General features: G+C 36.4%; 1 protein-coding gene across 1 annotated transcript in view; it reads left to right on the plus strand.

Moving 5' to 3' along the window:
- LOC145689899 (uncharacterized) overlaps positions 1–22,866 on the plus strand; it is a 545,116-nt gene that overhangs the window by 407,727 nt on the left and 114,523 nt on the right. Inside the window, exon 3 of the mRNA XM_081764211.1 lies at positions 13,595–13,652. Coding sequence (XP_081620337.1) covers positions 13,595–13,652 — 58 coding nt within the window. The remainder of the gene's footprint in view (positions 1–13,594; positions 13,653–22,866) is intronic.

Raw genomic sequence — 22,866 nt, forward strand, 5'->3', positions numbered from 1 at the left:
AATTGTAAAATACTTACACCCAGGGTGCGATCGTGAATATTGAGTGTACTAATTGCGTATATCAAAGTAGGATATGGGTTTATAAATTTTCTTAGTGGTTGGCCAATGAGTAAACAAATAGCTTCTTCCATCATACTCGGGCATGTCATATCCATCCTCTCGATTTGCATCGATTATCATCTTGTTTTAATTTTTGTTATATTTCATTCTAGTTTGCAAGTTTGCATAATATTTGTAATATCCAATAAATAGAAGAAGTGGACTTAATAAGAACATAAGTGGGCTATTATTGCTTGAGCATCACTGCCTTTTACAGTTTACGGAAATGAACTTTTGAAACTGTACTCAAAATCTGAGTTATATATTCTCTCGTGGCTATATGTTAACGTATATGCTTACGATGCGTCTGTAGTGAGCAGACACGTTAGTGAAGGTGAGTAAGACCATAAGATTTGTTTTAGCATTTGCTAATACGACTGATTTTCCGTGTCACTCATTGTCCGTGTCTTATAAGCACTTCAACTGGAGCGTGCATTTTAAAGTTAACCCTTCTACCTTTCTTTTCGCTGTACAGTTTGCTGTCCACGCCAATAATCCTGTCTGAAAAAATTTCAATGTAGTGTTTACACTTCATTTTGATAACGTAGCACATATTGAATCAACTCAGCTGTAACCTAACAGCAAAGTAATTATAAGTGTTGATTTCCTGAGTACCATCATAGAATCGATATTTTGAAAAAAATGGAGAGCGCAGCATTAGCGAGAAGTGGAAGTGAGGGCTTTTAAATATTTGGCTTTCGATTTGACCTTGATGCCAGAAATCGGGACCAGCAACAATCCATTTCTCGTATCATAGGCTAATATGTAGATTTTTTTTAAAGTAAGTCCGGTTTAACTGATAATTTTAGTGGTTTTTCATAACACTGAAGTAGGTTTTCTTTCGCAAGGCTGTTCGCAAAGTGGAAGATTTCAATATGAGTGGAAACATTAACATGTGTTTGTGATCATGGCTATCACTCGGACCGAATTATTAAGTAAATACACCCTAGAGAGCACAAGAGTGAGTACAACATTAAAACACGTTCAGAAAGGTTAGGTATGGTGTGTGCATGTCAAACAATATATTTATAGTCATTGTCGGTATATTTATTGTCGGTATATTTATTGAATTAATAAATCCCTATTTATTACAGATGTCACATCATATTTATGTGTGTGCGGGGGGTGGGGGTGTAAGGCATTATTGTCTCATTTTGAATTATTGCATCTTCAAATTCTACGTCAAGTTGGCCTAATTTTACCCCCCCCCCCCATATAAATTGTCTAATTCGCACACTGCTTACACCTATATTTTCAGAAAAAAATATATAGAACTAGATTGTTTTTACAAGAGAAATAATACAAATGAAGTGAAAGATCAAATTTTCATGCTACAGTAATAATTCCCCTGTTAAACAAGTATAGTTTTATGAGAAAGTGTACAAATGTACGTTGAGTTAGGAAGTTTTGGGGGTCCGTACCCATTGGATTCTCCTGTGGGTGCGTACGATTTTTTTAAAAAAAGAATACCGATTTAAACACACTAAATGTTTCACGCATGTTTTTGCCTCGCTGTGCGCTATAGGTAGAAATTTCACTTAATTAAAAGTTCTACATAATTATTTACAGTAAACATTCTTTTTGTTAATTTGCCCACCATCTCTAACTTGCGATTGGGGCCGCGGTGGCTCAGTGGTAGAGCGTTCACCTCTGGTGCTTAGGGTCCCGGGTTCGATCCCAGCCCCCGCCAAGTGAACTTTGTGGTGGACAAACACCGTGTGCGTTGGTTTTCTCGGGGTTCTCCCGTTTCCTCCCACTTTCTTCATTCCACCATTTCATTCATTACTCATCATCACCGTCTCCTTTAGCCTAACCGGCATAACCATGGGACGTAAAACTCAAAGATTTCATTTCATTTTTTTCTAACTTGCGATTACACAAATATGAATGGTCAAATCTAAATATGGTAAAAAATGCATCCTTTGATTTGGTGGTAAAGTTTTATTAAATATTGCACTGTCCTAAAGGTAAAAATCTTTCATCTTAACGCCCCAAGATTATATCTTTTTGGCTAAGGTAGAAGGATGATTAAGACAAGTGAATGATGATGAAAAATTTGCTGGACTGTAAATGTGAGAGGAAACGGGAGTACCCTGAGAAAAACCATGGATACTATGTTCACCACACGCACCAGAGTTAAGTGCTCTACCAGTAAACCACCCTGTCCTGAAGATAAACAGTAGCAACTGTCTCTAGTTTATATATATATACTGTCATCATGTTTTTTTATTTAATTAATTATATTGTGCCTGGCATGGTATACATACTTGTGAATTTTATGTAAGCAATTACAACCTTATTTACATTTAATCCAACCTTTCTCCTAATAAAAATAGCAACGTAGCTTCATGTTTAGCACTATCGCATCTATCTTGAAGTAATACAGTTTAAATTGGAATTAAATCGTCACAGCTTCAAATTTGCAAATTGTCTATATGCTAGCGTAATGTATTGGCGTCAGGCTGACAGCTTATGGGACGTTTACACTTGGTCGATTTAGTCGCACGACTAAATCGACTCGCTGCATTTGCCACTAAATCGAAGCAACTAGGCCGAATCAGATCGATGGATGTGTTCAATTATTTCAATCACAGAAAATAGAACGTCTTTCAATTCAGTTGCCAGTCGATTAGTCGCCTTCGATCAACAAGCGATTAAATTGAAGTCCCGTTTACACGGTCGATTAAGTTGAAAGTGACGTCAATTCAACTGAATCGAACGCAAATCGACTAACTGTAAACGTCTCATTACATAGCGGAGCGGCGACTGTTAACTATTAGGAATCATTGATACTCACAGAGACTGAGACTTTTTCCTTTTCTAATAAGGATTTCAAATTTCCTTGTTTCTGTAGCTGGCTGATAGGCTAACAAAGGTGGTGGTTTATTATTATTTTTCAAGAACTTTCGCTTCATTTTGAATGGTAGACACACAAGATGATGAATGGTACACATACCCACGAGAAGTACACTTAAGGGTCTTCACTACAGCGAAATTAATCTAGCGCTAATTTTAGAGTTTTTTTCTGTAATATCTTCAAAACAAATAAAAATATTCGAAAAGCAGAAACGTAGTGAAGTAGACAATACGATTTTACATGTGATACCGTTATCACAACTCGTCTATCTGCTTTCGATTTGCAACTGTAGATAGATTTAGCATTTTTTGAGGGCTCTGTAAATAGCGGCATACCAAAAGCAGATAGGTGAAATGTGGTAAAGGTATCACATGCAAAATCGTATTGTCTAGTTCGCTACGTTCCTGCTTTTCCAATATTGTTATCTTTTTTGAAGATATTACAGAAAAACTGTAAAATTATAGGTTAATTTCACTGTAGTGAAGACCCTTACTGCAGAGATGCAAATAACCACTCTCTCGGAGCGATGGTTCATCGGTGCGGGCGAGTATTTAATATCATACCGAAGGGAAGTAAATGATTTCTATTGTGGAATGTGAGTTAGTAGCTTTTTTTCTTGGGCTAGTAAAATTTTGTTGCTTATTTGCATCCCTGACTTAATGGAAACCAGTACATCAACTTCCTTGTGACTACATGGCTAGCAAGGGACCAGGGTTTGATTACAGGTTGAATCCGTTAATTACAAATCCGTCGCTTAAACCACTATGCTACGAATGCACTTATTGGGCCATTGCAGGTTCACAAGCAAGCTAGCGCCAATTTTCAGTTCTATATTCTTTTGATAGAACTTCTATCCCAAGTTTCTTTGCCATTTCGTAAGTGGACTTATCAATAAAATATTGTGTAATTTAAATATATCCAAGAAACTTGCATTTCCTTCGTTACACCCATTAGTGGTGTTAAGCAGTGATGCCAACTTGGAACCTTATAAAATCCCATCTTGAAAGACAGAAATTCCCATTTGCTCTTAAATTTCCCACGCACTGTACCAATTACAAAGTTTTCAAAATCTGTAAAATATGAAAATTTAGACTACTATATGTTATTTTTTTTTTCGACATGTAAGTGAATTATTCGTAAATTCCGATCTTCTAAATTACTAACAAGTATTTTTCTTAATTAAAAAAATAGACTATTGAAATTATTGATGAAAACCAGCATATTTTGTTGTCAAAATTTAGTATTTTCATCACTCATTTGTGTCACAGTGTTCTACTGACGTAATGAAACTAGACAAACTTCATTTTCCGTGTGAGGTATTTTAAAAATTGGTTATTTCTCCTCTGGTAATTTACTTTCTTCCGTTCATGATTTTTTTTAACTCCAGAGTACAATTTACGTTTCTTGTCACTTGTTTTTCACTTTCACAGTAACATGCTCTTTCAAATAACGAAATTTGACAATTAACACTTGATTTCACGTTTATCCAAGCGTCATCAGCCTAGTTCCTACTCATAGGGAATTTTGTTCTCGTTGATGAATTTAACATGATGAAGTCCATATACTGATAATTTTGAGGAAAATTACCTTTATCCCAATTCGAAAAAAAAGCCAAAAATCCCACAAAATGGAATTTTCCCCGTGGGTTGGCGTCACTGGTTGTCAGGATGCAAAGATCTACTTCATCGTTGCCAGACTTCGCAGATACAATCTTGCCATATCATCAAGTTGCTCATTAGACAAAAGTAAGTAAGTTAGTGCTGTTAGTGTACCTTATGGTTCGTTATCACGTTACATAAATCTTGTAGCTGTCTTAAAAAAAAACTTGCAACCCTACTGTATTTCTTTATGCAAACATAATCTTGAAAGGGACATACAGCATTTTTTTCATCTTGCAAGAAGTTGAACCATGTGCAACTTCCTGGGTCGTCTTGCTTGCTACCTGCTATCGCCCTCCCGCTGACATAAAGGAAAAAACAGTTTCACCGTCTCCGAAAGGGAGCAACAGGATTGCGCACACTATAGATCCCGAATTGCGCACAGATCTCTGTTGGTCTTTCTGAACACAGATTTTTGCCCAACGTTGCCACAATGCTAGACTTAAAATCTGTGCGCAAAGAAGGTTTTCCTTCAGACTAGGATAGGAACAGAAATTAGAAATAAAATTCATATTATATTGAGGATTAATTACACATAATTTGGTCAGTAGATACAAGAAGTCATGATACATCCAAATTTACAATCCAAATGTTAAAATTTTCTTGTCTCATAATCTGAATCTCTTCGGAGTTCTAGTACCTATGTTTAGGTGCTAAAGTAGCGTCTTCATTATTCGATTAAAAAAGAACCAATAAAGCTTTTTACTTTTTTTAAAGTCTAGAGACACTGTAGAACACGTTACGTATGGTTTCACGCCTTCCTGCGTCGAGACATAGGAGGTGATGACATCATAACTTAAAAAATATTTTTGTTAGGCCTATTTTCATTATTTTTTGGCGGGTTTACTTTCGCACCTAGAAGATTGAAATTTTGTACAAACATTCAGTCCACCGAGTACTATTTATTAGATTTTTCGGATCTCTGCGTTAGCACAAGGTGGACCCAGAGGGGCAAAAAGGTAAATAGAAGGGATTTTGTGGTTTAAAAAATCCCCCTTTTTTTCGCGATTTGCCCGCCTGAGATACATGATGGAGACATGTGAAGGGTCCGTTTGAAAGGTAGTTTTATTCTGAAGATAATAAAGGGCAAACTATGATTCTAGGATAAATAGGGATGTCTCAGGAAATGTTCTGCCTGAGATCAATGTATTTTACAGTAATCTGGGGCATTGTAGGGATTATTGATATTTTTCCCGCCCTGACTGTTCAAGATAAAAGCTTGAAATTTTGTACAGGCATTTAATACACCCTTTAGTGTTTTCCAGTTGAGTTTTAGATCTCTGCATTAACACAGTGGGGGTCTAGAGTAGTGCTCTCAACGGGTCGGGTCGGGTTAGGTTGAAGACCGACCCGACCCGACCCGAGCTGACCCGACCCGAGTAGCCTGACCTGTCAACCCGACATGAACTGAACCGACTGACCCGACCCGACAACCCGACTCGTTTGAGAGCACTATGGTCACGACACTGGGTGAACGCCAAAATGCACTCCCATTGGGAATTAAACCCGGACCACGTGTAGCGAAGTCTTACACGTTAACCACTAGCTAGATCAAGCGGGGGATTTGTATATGCATCTTAATGAATATTTGGCACTTTTGAGGCTTGGTTATTTCTTTTTATAACTGATACCAATGTCCGACGTGGGGGATATTTTTTTTTCTTGCTTTAGTTCTATGTGACGAAATTTTTCTTCAAGGTCAGTGTTCTCACCTACTCAGACGGCAGGGGGTCTTGGAAGGCAGTAGCAAGAATCTCTTGGCGGAGACAAAAGGAAATCGTTGAACTACGATAATAAGGGTTGAGGAAACGGGAGAACACCTGTGATTTTTTCCAACCCTTCAACTTTCATTCCAAAATAGGTTTTTATGATTCTGGCACCTGCGCCACTTTGATTTTTCTTTCTCGGTAATTAAAACGTGTTTTACAGTATATATAGTTGCAAGTAAGAAGATGCATGATATGAATTTTGTAATTTAAAATTTAAAAATTCAGTATGATAATCAATTATAAAGTACTAATTTTATTTCATCACTTTTAGCCCAACAAATGAATGAAATTCAAACAATTCGCACCCTGGGTCTTGGTCATCAATACTGCGTCTTATTCTTTGTCTTGCACAGTCAAGTCTTGGTCCTGCATTTCGTAGTCTTGGTGGTCTTTCATGCTATACGAGAGCCAAGAATGCTCGCCTCATCAGTACAAATGAAGACCAAGTGTGATTTTGATTATGGTCTTTCATACTATACGGAAAGCAAGAAAATACGCTCATCGCTACTTGGTGATCACCAAAACAAGGCCAAGAGCAAGATTATTTATTTATTTATTTATTTATTTAACGGCAGAGTTATGGCTATGTTTGCCTTTTCTTACACTCAACCAACTCAAATGTATACAAGATATACATACTACAATTGATGTCAAATCCATAAAAAATACAATTACTACATTAATGCATATATACCTACACACACATATACCCCTACACACGAATCTGCTCCCTTACATACCCCCTCCCCTCATACCCTCATACTATTTATCATAAAAACAAGAAAACTATACACACAGCATACACAGAACGATATATGTATTCTTAAAAGTATACTATCTTACATTCCCCCCTCCCCCATACCTCCCCACTAACCTAGTATTATAGATACATACCTCAAGTTTCTGTTTACAATTGGTTGCTACTGCTCAGCTTTGTGAAAAAAAAAAAAAAAAAAAAACATCATTCCCGAGATTGGTGTACATTGGCTAAGGCTATCAGATATTGCTTCAAATTTCTTTTGAATGTCGCAATTGAAGGTGAATTCCTTACATCTGGTGGAAGTCTGTTCCATTCTCTAATACCAGAGATTGTGAATGAATTAGCCATTTGATTCGTATTATGACGAGGTATCGACAGCAGTGTTGATCTGCTAGAGCGAGTATCACGATTGTGGCTATCTCTAACATACTGTAGTTTATTGTGAAGATATATAGGCACACCAAATGTCAAAACTTTAAATAAAATTGTCATTGATTGATATATGTAGCGAGCTTGGATATCTAGCCAGCCCAATTCATTAAAAAATGGCGTCAAGTGATCTGAACGTTTAAGATTAAAAACATACCGAACGATTACTATGCAATTCGTCTTGCATATCCAATCTTTATCTTGTTCTTGTATCGATGTCCTTGGACTTGGTGAAATAAAATGAAATATTCAGATAAGGTCCCTCGATTCTGCACAGAGGCTAAGGGATATGGTGACCATGAGAAATGAATGAAATGAAGGTTTGTTCCAAGTTTTGTACCAAGTTTTGCTTTGGTAAATTTATTAAGGTCTGTCGTTAACGTCTGGTCATATAATAGGATACTTGTTACAATAGTGCGATACAATGAACTTAAATTACAATATTATTAGTATAATACAACGATGTGAGTAAACTACTTCCTCATACTAATTACACTGCATTCCAATATAATCCTTACAAAATTACACGATTTACTTATTAATAATATGGAATCTGTCAATATATATCTTAAATCACCTTCCTAAATCTAGTTAGAATATATAATTACAAACAGTATTATGTAGCTACCTGCTAGTTTTATTACATACACTACGACTATGCACAGTAAATGCTATCATTGTTCGTACCTAATGTTACTCGCAGAAGTTAGGACGATAATCTTAGCTTCTTCATTTATAAATAGTAACTTTTCTCCATCGTAACTGAACTCAACTTCTCTTTCAATCACTTACTGAAGCAGCCTCTGTAATATTTCTCGGAAGAACTGGTGTGAGATCTTTTTTTTTTTTTCGAATGCAGTATATAGCTTCTCTATCCTTTATGAGTTAATTCCTCAGTATTTTCTACATTAGCTCAATCCTAGTAATTTTATTCGGCTCTTGATTTGAGTATTCCGCTGCTCTTTTCTTACAGATTTACATAACAGAAGACAAAATATTTTCCATCTGACAACATTGCTTAATTTTTCTGTGCGCAATCCTGTACATAATGACAGCTTGTCAATGACTTATCAGATAAAACTTATAAAACTGGAAAAGTGTGCGCAATCTCATTGCAGCCCTCCGAAACAACGAATTCTTTTGGACAGGGAGAGGAAGTGTGCCAAAATACACATTTTTAATGAGGAGGTTAACTATTTGTCCACTAGAGTGCAGTGCTGCATGGCTGGAGATACCTTTCTTGCTTTCAGGAAGTTGTAACATATTAATAGTAAACAGAAAGATCGGGTTGCAAGGTTATTTTTTTTAAATGACAGCTACAAGATTCATGTAACGTGACAAGGTGGTCTTAAGTAAAAATGCCACAACGTAAATTGAACAAAATGAGTATTGGAGATTGAATAATGGACATGAAAATACCAGCACAATATTTTAGAGCTGGTATTATAGAGTATTTCTAGGTCACTGGGTCACTAGGTCAGATTGGGTCTAAAAAGGAGATCCAGATCCAGATCCGAATGGCCTGGGCAAAATCGTTACCCATACCATCAGTGGAGCATAGAAATATTCACCCCAAAGTTTAATTTCAGTATATGCGAGAATCCACATTTTACCCAGATTATTTACAGTTCAGATAATTTCGATCTCATCAACGAGGAAACCAAGAAGCTTAAATCACTTGTGTTTTTCTAATGTGTTGCTTTCGGCGTATGTGACAAGAGCTTAGAAGTAATTTGTATAATTTCCCCTTCTGTGCGTGTGTGTGTGTGTGTGTGTGTGTGTGTGTGTGCATAGTCACATGACAGCCTAACGTTATAATATGACACTTTGTCTGTCCTTTCCCCTTGCATCTCATAAGCGCCATCACAGCGGAAACAAGCAAACAACCGGATGCTTGCTTAACCATAACACAGTGGATAATTCGTCGCACATTTTCCATCCATGGATTTTTTCCCCTCTCATTCATTCATACGTACATCCATCTGTTATGCGTAGTTATTTTCTCTCTCTCTCTCTCTCTCTCTCTCTCTCTCTCTCTCTCTCTCTCTCTCTCTCTCTCTCATTTGCGACTGACAGGGAAATATTTCCTATGTTTACTCTTCCACTCAATTTTACTAACCTATTTTTCTTCACTTATAGCTGTCATGAATTTTTAGATAACAGATGTTTGAAATTGTGAAGCGAAGGAATCTGACATTGATGATGTTACGAGAAGAAACGTGTCAGTGTATCTTTAACAAGAAAATAGAACTTCCTTGTTTGTAATACCAATATTGTTTCCTGTTTTCTTTCTTTTCGTGTAACTAGACCCACCAAAAACTCATGAATTAGAAAAGGGGCAAGTCTTGTAGGAAGGAAGCATGATAGCTCAGTGCTAGAGTGCATACCTTCTAGCAGAGATGGAGTGGGTTGTGGGTCAACAGGACATGACCCACCCATCCACTCTGCTCAGTGCATTGTAAACAGAATCTTCAGAACGCTGGTGAATTTGTCGACGTTTCACTTTCAAGGCTTCCATTTTTTTTCATTTGTTTCTATTTACTTAACTGAGATGAGTATATCTAACAAGGAGAAAGCAGACTTTGGTAAATTAATTTTGGGGCTATTTTTTGCAAGGTCATAGCGCACATTTAAAGTGTTCATATTACAAACTGGGAGAACACAATGGCGTAACATAGCGAAAAAAAAAACGTCTCAAAGTTTTCGACTCGCGACATATATCGTACGATGAGCAAAGTTATCAACTGACCGCTTGTTATTCAGTAGTGTATATGACTCACGTACAAAGGTTCCCGGGTTCGATCCCTGCTCCAGTCAACTTTTTTTTTTTTGCTTCAACGAATAAAGTAGCCATTTATAGCTACAAGTAAAATGTTAATTCACCATATGTTTATAATGAATAAAAACAATACAAATGTTCAAATCAGTTGTAAAATCTTTCAATGTTCGCTGTTAACTAGCAATAAAATATAATTATTTCGTAAATATATTGATATCACGAGTTATATTATGGTTACCATAGTCGTGTAAAAAAATGTACTTGACTCTTCGTGTCTACATCTGTAGGCAATGTGCCAATTACTGGCGCAAATGACACGGAGGATAGGGGGACGTATCCCCTCCAATCTTGCTACTGAGGGACTGTACCCCCCAATAATCCGATTTGAAATATGTTTTTGGTGAAAAATGTGATGATTTGTGTCCGATTGGCGCAAAAGGAAAGTGAGATGAAATTGATATCCCCCCAGAACAAGCCTCAAATCTGCCCGCCTTCCAATGTTGAAGACAGCTCTGCTCCTCTGATCCTCCACAGCACTGTTTTCAACTTTATAAATATTTTGAACATCACTTAAAAAATATGTGAATGTTCTAACCCTCCCCCCCCCCCAATGTTAAAGACAGATTTGCGCCGCTGATTACAAAGGAAATAAGGAGGAAACCTCCTTTGGTTATAGCAACATCCAGTGTTACCAAAGGAGATATCCTTCTCACCCTTGTAATTCTCACACTGTCAACAGATACAGATAGGAAGTGTCAAGAACATTATAACGACTGTGGTAACCATAATATAGTTCGTGATATCAACATATTTACAAAATAATTACATTTTATTGCTAATTAACAGCGAATATTGAAAGATTTTACAACTTACTTGAATATTTCTATTGGTTTAATTCATTATAAACATATGGTGAATTGACATTTTACTTGTAGGTACCAAATTTCACATAAGTAAATCCCCACGCTAAGCGGGTTTGCATATCCAGGCTCCTAACTATGAAAATATTTACGATCACTCCAACCCCAATCATTTCACAGATTCAACCTGTTGTATATAAGTTATTAGGACGTAAAATTGAATGTAATTTATACGAAAAACCCTTTTATGCATTGCAAGACCTGTAACGTCCAAATATTCACCACAAACTTATAGTTGTATCGACATAAACAAACAAACAAAAAAAAAAAAGTGTGGAGCACGAAACCACTTTACACAAAAGTCAAAAGAGGTCATTGAAGACATAACAACTGGTCGAGCGGTTTGGGTCACTAGTCTATCAATCAGAAGTTTCTGTGTTCAAACCCTGTAGAAAATATTCTTTTTTCTTTTTCTGAAAAGTGTGTTCCTATTTTCATCAGAGAACTGAGAACATTTCTTTGAATAAATCTTTGGAAACTACTTTTCTCTCAAATTCGATTAGAAGCGAACATTATATGAATTGCTAATCTAAAATCCACAGCTGAGAACAAAATATTAAGTATGTTCAATATGTCATTATTATCATTTGATTTGTAATTAAAAACTAATTATAAGCATTGACGATTTCAGAAGATTCTCCCCGGTAATGGTCAAGATATGAATGAGAAAAAAACTGATAAAACATTATTAGTCTACTTTGAGCATGATCGAAAATAACTTATGGCCACGAAGGGGAAATTTATGTCGACAGGGTCTCAAATTCTCCGACGGGTCATGACCTGAAATTATCATTGTTTGAAAGATTTCCTTAACAAATAGAATATTATATTTATTTCTCGTTCTACGTTTTGAAATGGAAAAATCATAATTTTAAATAGAATTATAATACGCTCCACACTTTTTTTTTTTTTTTTGTTTGTTTGTTTATGTCGATACAACTATAAGTTTGTGGTGAATATTTGGACGTTACAGGTCTTGCAATGCATAAAAGGGTTTTTCGTATAAATTACATTCAATTTTACGTCCTAATAACTTATATACAACAGGTTGAATCTGTGAAATGATTGGGGTTGGAGTGATCGTAAATATTTTCATAGTTAGGAGCCTGGATATGCAAACCCGCTTAGCGTGGGGATTTACTTATGTGAAATTTGGTACAAATGGCTACTTTATTGGTTGAAGCAAAAAACAAAAAAGTACACTCCAGCGGGAATCGATCCCGGGACTCTTTCTACGTGAGTCACAGACGCTACTGACTCTGACACGCCGTCACTTGATAACCCTGCGCATCGTATGCTATATGCGACGAGTCGAAAACTTTAAGAGGTTTTTTTCTCCGCTAAATTAGGCCATTGCGCTCTCCCAGTTTGTGATATGAACACTTTAAATGTGCACTATCACCTTGGAAAAAAATGGACCTAAAGTTCATTTACCAAAGTCTGCTCTCTTCTTGTAAGTGAAAAAAGAACTGCAGGTACTTTTGGATATTGATATTTGTAATTGTAATAATAGCAGTAGGACTTACTACTTGGCTTTCGAGACAGTCGAATTTTACACTTTTTTAAAAACTTCACGTTGGCCTCTTTACTTTAAGACTTTCAAATTTCATACTCTTTTCCACTGAAAAGTATACTATCTGTAATTCAACAAGCAAATAATTATGTATGATAATTAAATTGAAAGTCATTGTAATATGGACAATGACAAGACTTTTTACAATTGAAGACTTGAATTGCATAACATCCCAAGTCCACTCTTTTTCTTCGTATTTTGCATTTATTGTTTGTTTTTTATGTTAGCATCTATGTTTTAAGGGCTATTTACTTGTATAATATATAAATTCAAATCAAAACTTAAAAAAAAAAAAAATACAAAATAATTTCAGCTAAACAGAATGGCATGCCAAGTATAATCTTCTAGTCTTTCTTCTAAAATCACGAAAGTACTCCGGTGGACTTGGGATGTTCTGCAATTCAGGTCTTCAATTTTACATTGTAAAAGTCAGATAATTGTAACAGAGTAGTGTTGAGCAATTGACTGTAGCAGTTCAAATTGGGATTAGTGATAATTTCACAGCCTTGTTTTATTACAAATGCAAACTATTTTGTCAGTGGAGAGGAGGCCGTGGATCATGGTCAGTTGATGAAGGTGGGTCATGGTGGATGGTGAGTCATTAGGTCAGAGTGGGTCGTGGTGGGTCAGTACGGAAAAAGCTCTGTACATGAACAGCTGAAGAAGTGTAATGTAAGAAACTAATAACTTTTCGAGTAACAATATTCAAACTGATTTTAAAATATATATATTTTTTTCCTTTCCTTTCAGCGAAATCTCTACTAGCCAAATGGATTTCTTCAAAATGTTGGACGAGAAGATAGAAAACGTAAGTAGTGATAGTATGTTTCTCTCAACTTGTAAATTGAAGTTTTAAAGGTTAAGTAAAATTTTGCAATTTTCAGGATTTTTTTTTAATTTACAGTAAATTTGATTTGTAATTTACAGTTTACAGTTTAAAAAAAGTACATGAGTACACATCCTACAATATTAAAGAATCTAACATAATGTAGAAAGGGCCATTTTATGACACACCTTTTTAATATTACCGATACAAGTACACAGTAAAAAAGGGTTGCCTTAATTCAACTCAATTTTAACACAAAGCAGTGGTTCCAGCGTGACTATCACTATGCAGTGTTAGTTCAACACATACCCCGCGGTGTTGGCGTTTAACACAGGGAGAGTGAGTTGTTCTAACCACTTGTTTGTGTTCATATTTTAACACAATCGTGTTAACACATCGTTGAAATAATAAAACAATTTTTTACAGTGTACACAGGTCGGATTTAATATTTTGTGTCCCTAGGCTGAAAGTTGTCCTTCTTCTCTCTCCCCGGCATGGTAAATTTTAACATAATAGAAAATTAAATAATGAACTTATTTTATCCATACCTTTTTTGTTTCAATATGTTTGTATAAATTTTAACGAATTTTGATATGGTGATACAGAGGTTGCGAAGCGCACGTGCACAAAAGCGCATTACACGCCACCACAACATTATTCGCCTACCTCTATACAACTGTCTTCTGCAAATTCAACGTTAATATTCTACTCAACTTCAACCACCAATGATTCGCTCGTTAAAGAAATTACTATTTGGAGTACGTTTACTGTGCCTTGAATCCTGTTTATTATTATTCAACTTCTGCAACTTTTTTCGTCTTGCTTATTAAGTTTTCGTCCAACTTGCGCCCCCAAGAACGTGTCGTCCCTAGACCTGGGCCTAATGGTATATCTGGCTCTACAAGAACAGTTTTTTTAATTAAAAATAAAACATCAGCATTTTTTTTAAAAAAAAACTGTATTTATATCAATAAAAGAGTCTTTTTTTTCAACCAATTGAGATCCTTGTTTGAAACTGAAGTGTTCCTTCGTATGACTGAGAAATGATGGCCTTCTGAAGACACTTGTGGCTTTTTCTTCAGCAAGACTATATTTACAGATAGCCAGTACTGTTAACCTTATGCAAATTATGCTAATTAATAGAAGAGCATGTTCATGGCTATGTGAATAGCGTACGAGCCTTCGGCGCGGTGCACCCGGGTTTGTTTCTCGGCGGGAGCTCATGCAATTCGAGTCCCACATTAAGATGTAGGTCCATGTCTTATATAGACTCAGTGCTGAAAAGGACGCTTAACGTCAATCTATCCATTCACCTAATTAATGGAAAATAGGAATGCGAAAATACAGTATACTATAAAATAATATCTCTAATCACAATTTGAAATTGATTATGCATAAGGAAAACACTAATTCCAAAAGTGCTTGTATGAATACAATCTTTTTTCATAGCTCAGATTTATGCATACCCAAATTCGATATAAAAATTTGTCGCAATATTGCTGGGATATTGAGGCAGATGCATGTCGAAAGCAGGGGTGGGAGTAATCAGACACCTGTTTACCAACTAGTCGCTCTGGATTTGATCCCCGGTGGGGACGGACAAGTTATTTTCTTGTTCTATCCTCGACTCGATTCAGCTTAGGAGTTCACCTACCTTCTGTGAAATGGGAACCTGGATGAAATTACCGGGTTAAAGGGCTGAGTACGTCATCTCCTGTATGATCCAACTCTGAATAGTATCTAGCTTTACCTTCTATGGCACGTCTTGAATGGGAGGCATCCTTGTCGAACAACTGCTGTAAACTGGTCATAAACTTTTATAAAATGAGTATAATGTCTACGTGTAGTATTGCTAAGTTTAATTTCCATATTTTATACAGCGATATAGATAATTGTTAGGTTTTGTTTCATATTTATAATATGATCAGTTGGTTCTTTCTGAGTATCATTCATGGCTCTTTAGGTTAGGACAATTGTCTGCATATTTCTCCAATAAAATAATGTATTTTAGCTGCACTTATGTATGAAAGTATACCATAAGTCTTACTATATACAGGGTGGAAGGTAGCTCTACCGAAAAACTTTAGGAGGTAATATAAAATTAAAGAAAGATTCTAATAAACACGGGTCGAAAAACATCTCTTTTTAGAGTTGTGAACTGCCGAAAATTCGAAAAATCACGTTTCGAAACGCCCTGGCTTGGAAACTATAGGTCTTATTCCAAGCAGTTTGAGGAATCACACAGGAACTAGTATGCACTCTATTTAAATATCTAAGTTTTAGCATCCTCCGTTATTGGTGAGGAACTGTAAAAAGAAAGTTGAGGTATAGAGATACTTCTTTAAGTGCAAACGGTGCGTTCGTTTCGCTGGTACCGGTGAATTCTGAAACCAGAACGGATATTTAGACAGAACGCATACTAGTTCCTGTGTAATTCCTTAAACCGCTTGAGATAGGTCGTACAGTTTCTAAGTCAGGGCGTTTTGAAACGTCATTTTTTTTTCGAATTTTCGGCAGTTCATAACTTTGAAAGGAGACGTTTTTCGACCCATGTTTATTAGAACTTTTTTTTACTTTCATTTCATATAAAGAATCACGTCCCCAAAGTTTTTTCGGTGGAGTTGCCTTCCACCCTGTATAATCAAGTATTAGAAAACTATCAGGGGACACTGTGGTTCAGCAATAGAGTACTCACCTCTGGTGCGATGGATTTCTAGTTTGATCCCAGGCTGTGTGTGTTCGTGGTGGACAGCATCATGTCAGCGGATTTTCTCAGGGTTCTTCAGTTTCCTTCCGCATTCTCATTCTACCAATTCTTCACAGTCATTCACTTTCATCATTTATACGTCTCATTTAGCTTACATGGCATACGTGTGTGAAGTTAAATTAAAAATTTAAATATTTAGAGAATTCCTATTTAAGATTAAATGATTTAAAGTGACTATAGGTGTTGTCGCCTACACTCCGTGTAACGTGGGTTCCTGTCACCACGGCATGGCGCGTCCTCAGGTTGCGGATCGAGGAGAAGGCCTCTAGATATAGAGGTTAGCTGCGAATATACTGAATAAGCAGTCGCGGACAGACGACGAGGAGTGGTCCTCCAGCTTGGGGGTTTGGGTAAGGCTAACACCCTCATCCTGTAAAAAAAGGTACTTGTTCAGAAACATTCACAAAAGCCTCGGACAAGGACTGATAACTTGGCACGACCTCAGCAAAAGAAAATGGACATGAGATTTGGAACATGGAATATTAGAAGTCTTTATAGGGCAGGCGCGTTAAAATCTGTAACGAATGAGTTAGAGAAATACAGGATGGATCTAGTAGGAGTTCAGGAAGTTAGGTGGGAAGGAAATGGATCTGAGAATTCCGGAAATTTTACGTTCTTTTACGGGGAAGGCAATAAAAATCACCAGTTAGGAACAGGGTTTTTCGTTCACAAACGAATATTACCAGCAATTAAACGGGTTGAATTTGTTACTGACAGACTTTCTTTTATTACTCTCAAGGGACGGTGGTGTGATATTATTGTTTTAAATGTACATGCTCCAACTGAAGATAAGGGTGACGATATAAAAGATAGTTTTTACGAAGAAGTGGAACGGATATTTGACCAACTCCCGCGATACCATATGAAGATTCTATTAGGGGATTTCAATGCGAAGGTAGGACGAGAGGATATTTTCAAACCGATTATAGGAAACGAAAGTTTGCATAAGGAAAGTAATGACAACGGTGTTAGACTCGTGAACTTTGCAACATCCAAAAACCTAATCGTGAAGAGTACAAAATTCCCACATCGCGACGTTCATAAATACACTTGGACATCACCAGACGGAAAAACACATAATCAAATTGATCACGTTTTAGTAGATAGAAGAAGGCAATCTAGCATAATTGACGTCCGGTCGTTTAGAGGGGCTGATTGTGACACTGATCACTACCTGGTAGTAGCGATAATACGGGAGAGATTATCGTTCAATAAAGGTAATATTCAATGTCCGAAAACGGAGAGATTTAATTTAAAGAAATTAGAAGAGAGCCAGGTAAGAGAGGAATACCAGATTGAAGTTTCGAATAGATTCTCGGTTTTAGAAGACTCGGAGTGCACTAGTGTTGAGGATACTTGGATTGAAATTAGAGATAGCATTAAAAGTTCAGCAATAGAAAAATTGGGACACGCGGAAATACGTAGGAACAAACCATGGTTCGACCAAGAATGCATTAAACTAGTAGAGAAGAGAAAACAGGCAAAATTACGGTGGCTACAAAATCCGAATGTAATAACTACACAAAATTTCGCAGATATCAGGCGGGAAACTTCCAAAACCTTTAGAACAAAGAAACGCGATTTTTTGAAAGCTAAAATTAAGGAACTTGAAGATAATAGTAAAAATAAAAATATTCGGGACATGTATAAGGGGATCAGCGAATTTAAGAAAGGCTATCAACCTCGTGCTTATATATTAAAGAAAGCTGACGGAACAGTTCTCACTGATACGGATAGCCTCTTAAATAGATGGAAAGATTTCTTTGACGATTTGCTGAACACGCAGCCAAAAACTAATGTGCGTGGAGAAAAGGAGATACACACCGCAGAACCGTATATTCCAGAACCCAATCGAATAGAAGTAGAAGCCGCTATAAAGAAATTAAAGAAACACAAATCTCCGGGTGTAGATGAAATTCCGGCTGAGTTAATTTTAGCTGGAGGCGACAAATTGTGGAACAAGATACACAAACTCATTCTCCTTATCTGGAACAAGGAAGAATTGCCACAAGAGTGGAAAGAATCAATCATTGTTCCAATTCACAAGAAAGGTGACAAAACTGACTGTAATAATTATCGAGGCATTTCTCTTCTGTCAACATCCTATAAAATCCTTTCAAATATTCTATTAGCAAGATTGACCCCATACGCAGATGAAATTATTGGAGATTATCAGTGCGGATTTAGACGAAATCGATCAACTATCGACCAAATATTTACCATTCGCCAAATACTCGAAAAGAAGTGGGAATACAATACCCCAGTACATCAACTATTTATTGATTTTAGAAAGGCTTACGACTCGGTTAGGAGAGAAACATTATACAACGTTCTTACAGAACTTGGAATACCGAGAAAGCTAATTAGATTAATTAAGATATGTTTAAGTGAATCCCAAAGTAAAGTCCGGGTTGGAAAATTTTTCTCCACGAGTTTTCACGTCGAAAATGGCCTGAAACAAGGAGATGCGTTGTCGCCATTATTATTTAACTTTGTGCTGGAATACGCCATAAGGAAAATCAAAGATAGCAACCAGGGCCTACAGTTGAACGGTATTCACCAGGTTATGGCATATGCTGATGATGTAAATTTAATAGGGGATGATAGGAAAAAAGTAGAAATAAATGCAGAGATCTTATTAAACGCTTGCAGGGACATGGGTTTAGAAGTAAATGCAGAGAAAACTAAATACATGGAAGTGCGTCGGGACCGTAATACGGCAAATTGTGGAGGCGTTAAAATATTAAATAATACTATTGATAAAGTGGATACTTTCAAATATTTAGGATCCATATTAACAGACGAAAATCATATTCACGAAGAAATTAAATGTCGACTAAAAGCAGGGAATTCGTGTTACTATTCGGTTCAAAATCTCTTGTCGTCGCGAATTCTGTCGAAGAATTTGAAGCTTAAAATATATAAAACGATAATCATGCCTGTTGTTCTGTATGGTTGCGAAACATGGTCGCTTACTCTGAGGGAAGAACATAGACTGAAAGTATTTGAGAACAAGATCCTGAGAAGAATATTCGGACCCAAGAGGAACGAGAATGGGGAATGGCGGAAACTTCATAACGAGGAACTACATAGTTTATACGGTTTACCCAACATTGTTAGGGTCGTCAAGTCTAGGAGGCTTAGGTGGGCAGGTCATGTAGCCAGAATGGAAGAAAGTAGAAACGCTTTCAAAGTTTTGACTGGAAGACCCATAGGAAAACGACCATTAGGAAGACCTAGGCGCAGATGGGAGGATAATATTAAGATGGATCTCGAAGAGATAGGAATACAAAGTAGAAACTGGATCCAATTAGCTAAGGATAGAAGTCAGTGGAGAGCTTTTGTGAACGCGGCACTGAACCTCCGGGTTCCATAGGCCATAGAGTTAGTTTAGTTATAGGTGTTGTCGCCACATTTGATTTTCAATCCACTGATTTAAGTACGAAATTATTAAGATTTTTTTCCCTGTTAAATGAACTGGAGTTTTAATTGTTTCGTTGTACTCTCTATCAATTTTCGTAGTTTGAGGGGTATTTCCGTAATCTAGAGAAATTTCCTAGGCAAATTTAGCAAAAAGGGAGAAAGGGATTTTTTTTCGATAGAATGTGAAAATGCAGGAAATTCTCGCACTAACTGATTGATTGACCCGCATAATTGCCTTTTTTCTTTTCTTTTTGCTTTGGAAATAAAGCAATAGTGTGTGTGTGTGTGTGTGTGTGTTCAAAGTAGCATAATTTGCTCACATTGTTGGCGATTGAAGGAAAAAGTTAAAAAAATAAATAAATAAAATAAAAGCATAAAGCAAATGAATAAAACAAATGTGGTTTACACTTTCTTTTAATATAGCTAAATTAATCTTATTACATAACTTCAGCCATAGGAATTTGACATTCAACAGCCCCCACCAAGTGAACTTTGTGGTGGACAAACACCGTGTGCGTGGGTTTCCTCGGGGTTCTCCCGTTTCTTCCCACTTTCTTCATTGCACCATTTCATTTTTGACATTCAACAAATTAGGGAACACTTGATAAGGGAAAATTTTGTCAGTCGAGGAAAATTTTCCTAAGAACCCCTACGAATACTTCTTTCTACTACTTCGTTCAAACCTCTTTCTTTGGTGACAGATTCTGTGAAATATGATATTAAATGTATAAGTGAAAGAATGCATTTTTACAGAACGAGGGACACTGAAATGAAGTTCAAGAAATGTGTTAAATTATTAAAATTCATGTGTATTTTGGAAGAAAAAACTGGACTTTCTGTATAAATCACTAGACTCAGAAATCAAGATAGTGGTTACTCCGTGAAAAGAAGTGGAAACTTCATTTGCGTAGTCATTTAATAAATATTAATTTTAAAATTATTCATCTTTTTGTCAAAAAAAAAAAAAAAGGAATTTTCCACTTTCCATCACTTGTTGCGTTAAGTACCGAACTTCTTAAAGAGCAGATTGGGGACGAAGAAAATAAAAGAAAGACGAAGAGATTCGGGCGCCAGAAGGAAACCAGAACTTTTCGTCTTTCCAGAATAGGATTTAACTTTTCAAACTTAATATTGTTTTAGCGAAGTTTGGAGGCTACGCGAAATAAAATTTTAAAAAAGTGACTACTTAAAAAAAAAACCTGTTTTGGTTTGTCTGCGATGGTCAAGAAACCTCTTCTTTGTAATTAACTTCAATTAATACTTTTGGGTAGACTCATCAAAGGAGTAACTTCCTTTTGAAGTGGAATTCTCAAGAGAATTAACAATAATGTGGCTTCTATTAGTGGGGAAAACATGATTAGAGAATGAAATCCTTGTTCAATGCTATTCTCAGAACTAAATGTTTTTGTGTGTAATTTATTTGATCCACGTATGTATTAAGGATATTAAAGGATGGTTGATTGTTCTTTTAATATCAAGCGCGTTCCTTCTGTCACGAAAGAACATTTAAGAACTATACCATGGCATTACATTTAGCAGTAATTGACTTTATTGACAAATATTTGTGTACCTCACTGTAAGTGTTCTATCATTGGCACCTGTACCTGCATTATAAGTATTCTGCTATCAGTGCCGTGCCCTGCAAAATCAGCGCCCGGGCCGAGAGAATACGACGGCGCCTCCGAGTGAGACCAGCCGCGAAGCGTAACAAACTTTTCAAACATAAACCCTCCTTTTCCTTGATTTTGAGTACATTTTATTGTTTTTTCCCTTCCATTTTATGTATATGCACGTGCATCTTCCTAACATGGGTAACATTATATGACTACGTCTTAAAGCATTAAGAAGATTTAAATACATACTAGTAATATTGCAAGTAATTTTTCCTCTCTTTTGTTTTCTTCCCTTCTTTTCTTTTTCCCTCCCGAATTTTGCGCAACCCTTACTTCGGCACCCGGGGCCGTCGTTCTCTCGTCCGACCCACGACACGACACGGCATGGCATTCTCTGCTACCACTGGCACCTGAACATAATCGTAAGTGTTCTGTTATCACTTGCACTAATTTCCAGTAATAACTCACTCACTCTATGGCCTATGGAACCCGGAGGTTCAATGCCGCGTTCACAAAAGCCAGGCACGTAGCCAGGATTTCATGAAGGGGGAGGGGTCCGTGACATGAAATACTATGATCACCACACCAGGGGCTCGATCATTCTAACCTATTTTACTGGAACATATATTGGTTCGTTTAGCCAGGATTTCGTAACTGGTGGGGGTGGGTAGTGACATGAAATTCTGAAGGCGCAGGAGCTTGATCAATGTAAACTACTTTACTATCAACATATATTGGTTTGTTAGGACAATAAAATGAGGATATGTTGGTAAGTATTTTAATAACAAACTATGAAGAAATCTCCAGTAATAAAAGAATAAAAAAGTATTGAAAAAGATTTTACAATATTTACGTTCCTTTCTTTGTTCATTCAAATATAACAATTTTTATTTCATTATGATCTCAACTATTATGAAAAGTACATATTCACTATTATAAAAAATGCATACTCAATAATGTCTTGTAAAATATTTTACAATATCTGCGTTCCTTTTTTGTGTTGAATCAAATGCTAATAGAACTCCTTTTCCATATACATTTTTGTTTTTATTAATCCGTCAACTACTGTGGGTTCCAAATGACAGGTTAAAGGAGCAGTAGAAAATTGTTTCTGGAATAACATGTTTGCAAGGATTCTGCAAGGATGCGATGTCGAAAAATTATGATAAAAAATGTCCACGCTGTTACTCAACGGCACAATGCTTTCGGAAGCTTGAAATCTCCCTGACTAGTAGCAGAAATTCTGAGAATTCTGTAACTTTTCTAGAAATTTCATATTCCCTGACTCTTCCAGGACATCTCGCTCACCTTGTCACCATGTATTGCAAGTAATACAAATCTCCTCATAAGAAAGAGTAACCAAAAGCTTCCTGTAGTTCTTTTTTTTTTTTTT

This window comes from Thermobia domestica, chromosome 7, assembly GCF_964235325.1.
Source record: "Thermobia domestica chromosome 7, izTheDome1.hap1.1, whole genome shotgun sequence".
NCBI classification, from domain to species: Eukaryota; Metazoa; Arthropoda; class Insecta; order Zygentoma; family Lepismatidae; genus Thermobia; species Thermobia domestica.